The sequence below is a fragment of the Vollenhovia emeryi genome, unplaced genomic scaffold, assembly GCF_000949405.1.
Source record: "Vollenhovia emeryi isolate VEMERY1.0 unplaced genomic scaffold, V.emery_V1.0 DF939406.1, whole genome shotgun sequence".
NCBI lineage: Eukaryota > Metazoa > Arthropoda > Insecta > Hymenoptera > Formicidae > Vollenhovia > Vollenhovia emeryi.
The window spans coordinates 74,208-76,858 of NW_011966960.1; the positions used below are offsets into that span (position 1 = coordinate 74,208).

Here is a 2,651-nt window from a genome sequence, read left to right on the forward strand (position 1 = left end):
AACACCATTTGTTATAATTGCTATAAACATATCTAATTTTACTTGTCACAACCGGCTCAGTCTGAACTTGTCAGGCGGATGATACTGACTGCTTCCTTTCTGTTCTCGAATTATCTCAAATTCCATTGGTAACTGTGTGTGTGTGTGTGTGTGCGTGCGTGCGTGCGTGCGTGCGTGCGTGCGTGCGTGCGTGCGTGCGTGCGTGCGTGCGTGCGTGCGTGCGTGCGTGCGTGCGTGATATCTAACGTAAGTCAACCTTAATACACTTAAATTCCGATTAATAAATTCTTTAATATATAACACCAAATTAAATCATTTGAAATAATTCTTTGAATGGACCACTCACTTGATCAGATAAACTGAATAAGAGCATCCTATTCTTGTCTGCAAACATGGTATAGGAGAAATGGCGGAATTCTCCCACTTACAATTAATTTAATAATTATGGACAATAGTACATAACGGACTTTTTACATTGAAGCGAAGGCGTTGCGCGTTGGTCGAAAATATGTATCTTTGGTTTAATTGCTCATAAATTCATATTTATCTTTTATCCGTTGACCATGATTATTGTAAATATATTAGACGATTATATAGTTAAATCATATTGATGTAATTTAATTTCTGCGCTGATGAAGGTGCTGTGACACCGAAACGTTCGCTTAAAATATACACTAAATATTAAAGTACATACAGACATTCACCTCTTATTGCGCGTATTATTATTGGCCCGTCGTGTTGTTCATTTGTTTTTACAAGAAACGAGATTATCTTACCAATTTAATTTAATTCAGTAAAACTTTTAAATGCGCACTCTGCATATATTTGTCTACTGTACTTTGTAGACAATGCTAGGCTGTATTTATATCATGTAGATAAAAAACTTCTTTTTACATTTCTTGATAATATTACGACGATTTCAATCTTATACCAAATATAGTTACAACAAAGAACAGCATTATCCATCCTAATATTGTAAAAAAACCAATATAAACTTCAGAATCAGATATTGCAGAATTTTTGAAAATGATTCCCCTCAAAGATTGGGAGGGCAATGTAGTTGGTACGAGGTAGCTAATCCAGCGAAGCACTTTCGGCATTCCCTCCAATGGCCATAAACTTCCTATGATTTCGTCACATTAATGTATTAATAAAATAAACATTTCTTTAACGTAAGATACTTAGCCTTATGCTGTTGACATTAATTTTAACAAATATTTTCTAAAGTCTTATATATATGTATATACATATATATTAACAATATACTATTGTTACATGATAAAATCATTAAAATTTTGAAATAATCAATTTAATAAAGGTGCACTGCAAAACATCGGCCTTTAACGGTCAAAAGTATCCTACAATTTTGTTAAATTAGTATATTAGTGAAAATTTGATTCATGTATTATAATAAGATAAATCGCCGCTGTATACTGTAAATGTTAATTTTGACATTTATTTCTTATTATAAAATTTTATATATTACTCTTCTATATGAGACTAAGCGAACTGTTTATATATCGTTACGTAATAAAGAACTTTAATTTTAGAATTAATTTAATAACAAATCCAAATAAGAAATTATTTCCGAAAAACAGAAAGATTACAAATCTCACCATTCAGTGATATCATCGGCAACAAACTTCCGGATGAAGAGAAGAGGGCCGAGAAAAAAGATGTGCAAAAGATAGATATAACAAAACCTGCAAATGCATTAAGACAAACAATCAGTGTAATTTCCATCAGTTTCTGAATTGCTGCTGTACGCTTCTTGATATATAAAGTGGAGTACTCACCGTACATCAATCCACAAAATCCGTTGAGAAATATAAAGACGAAAGCAGCGAATATTGATCCTTTACATTCCAATCCCCATATGGGGAAGATTATGAGTATAGTCATAATGGTTTGAATAACTACGATGACGCTCTCAACAACAATGTGAGACAGCAGAATTTCTTCTGTTTTGACCCCTATCACGTATTTATATTCACATTAATATCCAAGGAAAATAAAAAGTCAAGATGATGTCAAGTTGATGTCATATTGACCAAATATATGTCATATTTTGGTCAATATGACATCAAATTAAAGTCATCTATTCTTTTCATTTTTCTTTTGGATGATAAAATATACAAAGGTGAAGAAATAGTCGTAAAATCGATTTCGGAGACTAATTAAAATAAAGTGTGCAAATTAGAAACTTGCACATGGCTTCCTCATAGAGGAAGGTTTAGGAGCGAAATCTAACTTTTTTCGATGTTTCTTGAAAGTGTGCGAATTAGAAATTTGCACATTGCTTCCTCATCATTGAAGCGTGCAAATTGGAAATTTGCACATTTCTTCCTCATCATTAAAGTAGGCAAATTAGAAATTTGCACATTGCTTCCATTGTTATGGCTTCCTCATAGAGGAAGCTTTAAGAGAGAAATCTAACTTTACTACGAAGTTTCTTGAAAGTATTCAAATTATTCTTATTTCGCCTTTAAAGCTTCCTCTATCAGGAAGACATGTGCTTTCTAATTTGCACACTGTACTTTACTTTTTTTTCTAATTAGAAATTTGCACATTGCTTCCATTGTTATGGCTTCCTCATAGAGGAAGCTTTAAGAGTGAAATAAGAATAATTTGAATACTTTCAAGAAACATCG

General features: G+C 32.4%; 1 protein-coding gene across 1 annotated transcript; it reads right to left on the minus strand.

The window, feature by feature from the left end:
• Window positions 1-884: 884 nt before the first annotated feature.
• LOC105557919 (ABC transporter G family member 20-like) lies at window positions 885-2,069 on the minus strand. Its single transcript, XM_012005325.1, has 3 exons — window positions 1,797-2,069; window positions 1,617-1,703; window positions 885-1,123 (listed from the first exon to the last, which is right to left on the minus strand). Exons 1-3 carry the CDS (start codon window positions 1,900-1,902, stop codon window positions 909-911), a joined length of 408 nt encoding a protein of 135 aa, XP_011860715.1. The 5' UTR covers window positions 1,903-2,069; the 3' UTR covers window positions 885-908.
• Between the last annotated feature and the right edge of the window lie 582 nt (window positions 2,070-2,651).

Coding starts and splice junctions, on each gene's coding strand:
- LOC105557919 (XM_012005325.1), bottom strand. CDS start 1,902: ATGACTATACTCATAATCTTCCCCATATGGGGATTGGAATGTAAAGGA. Junction 1,704..1,796: donor ATTTTGTGGATTGATGTACG/GTGAGTACTCCA, acceptor ATGCATTTGCAG/GTTTTGTTATATCTATCTTT. Junction 1,124..1,616: donor GCCGATGATATCACTGAATG/GTGAGATTTGTA, acceptor ACGAAATCATAG/GAAGTTTATGGCCATTGGAG.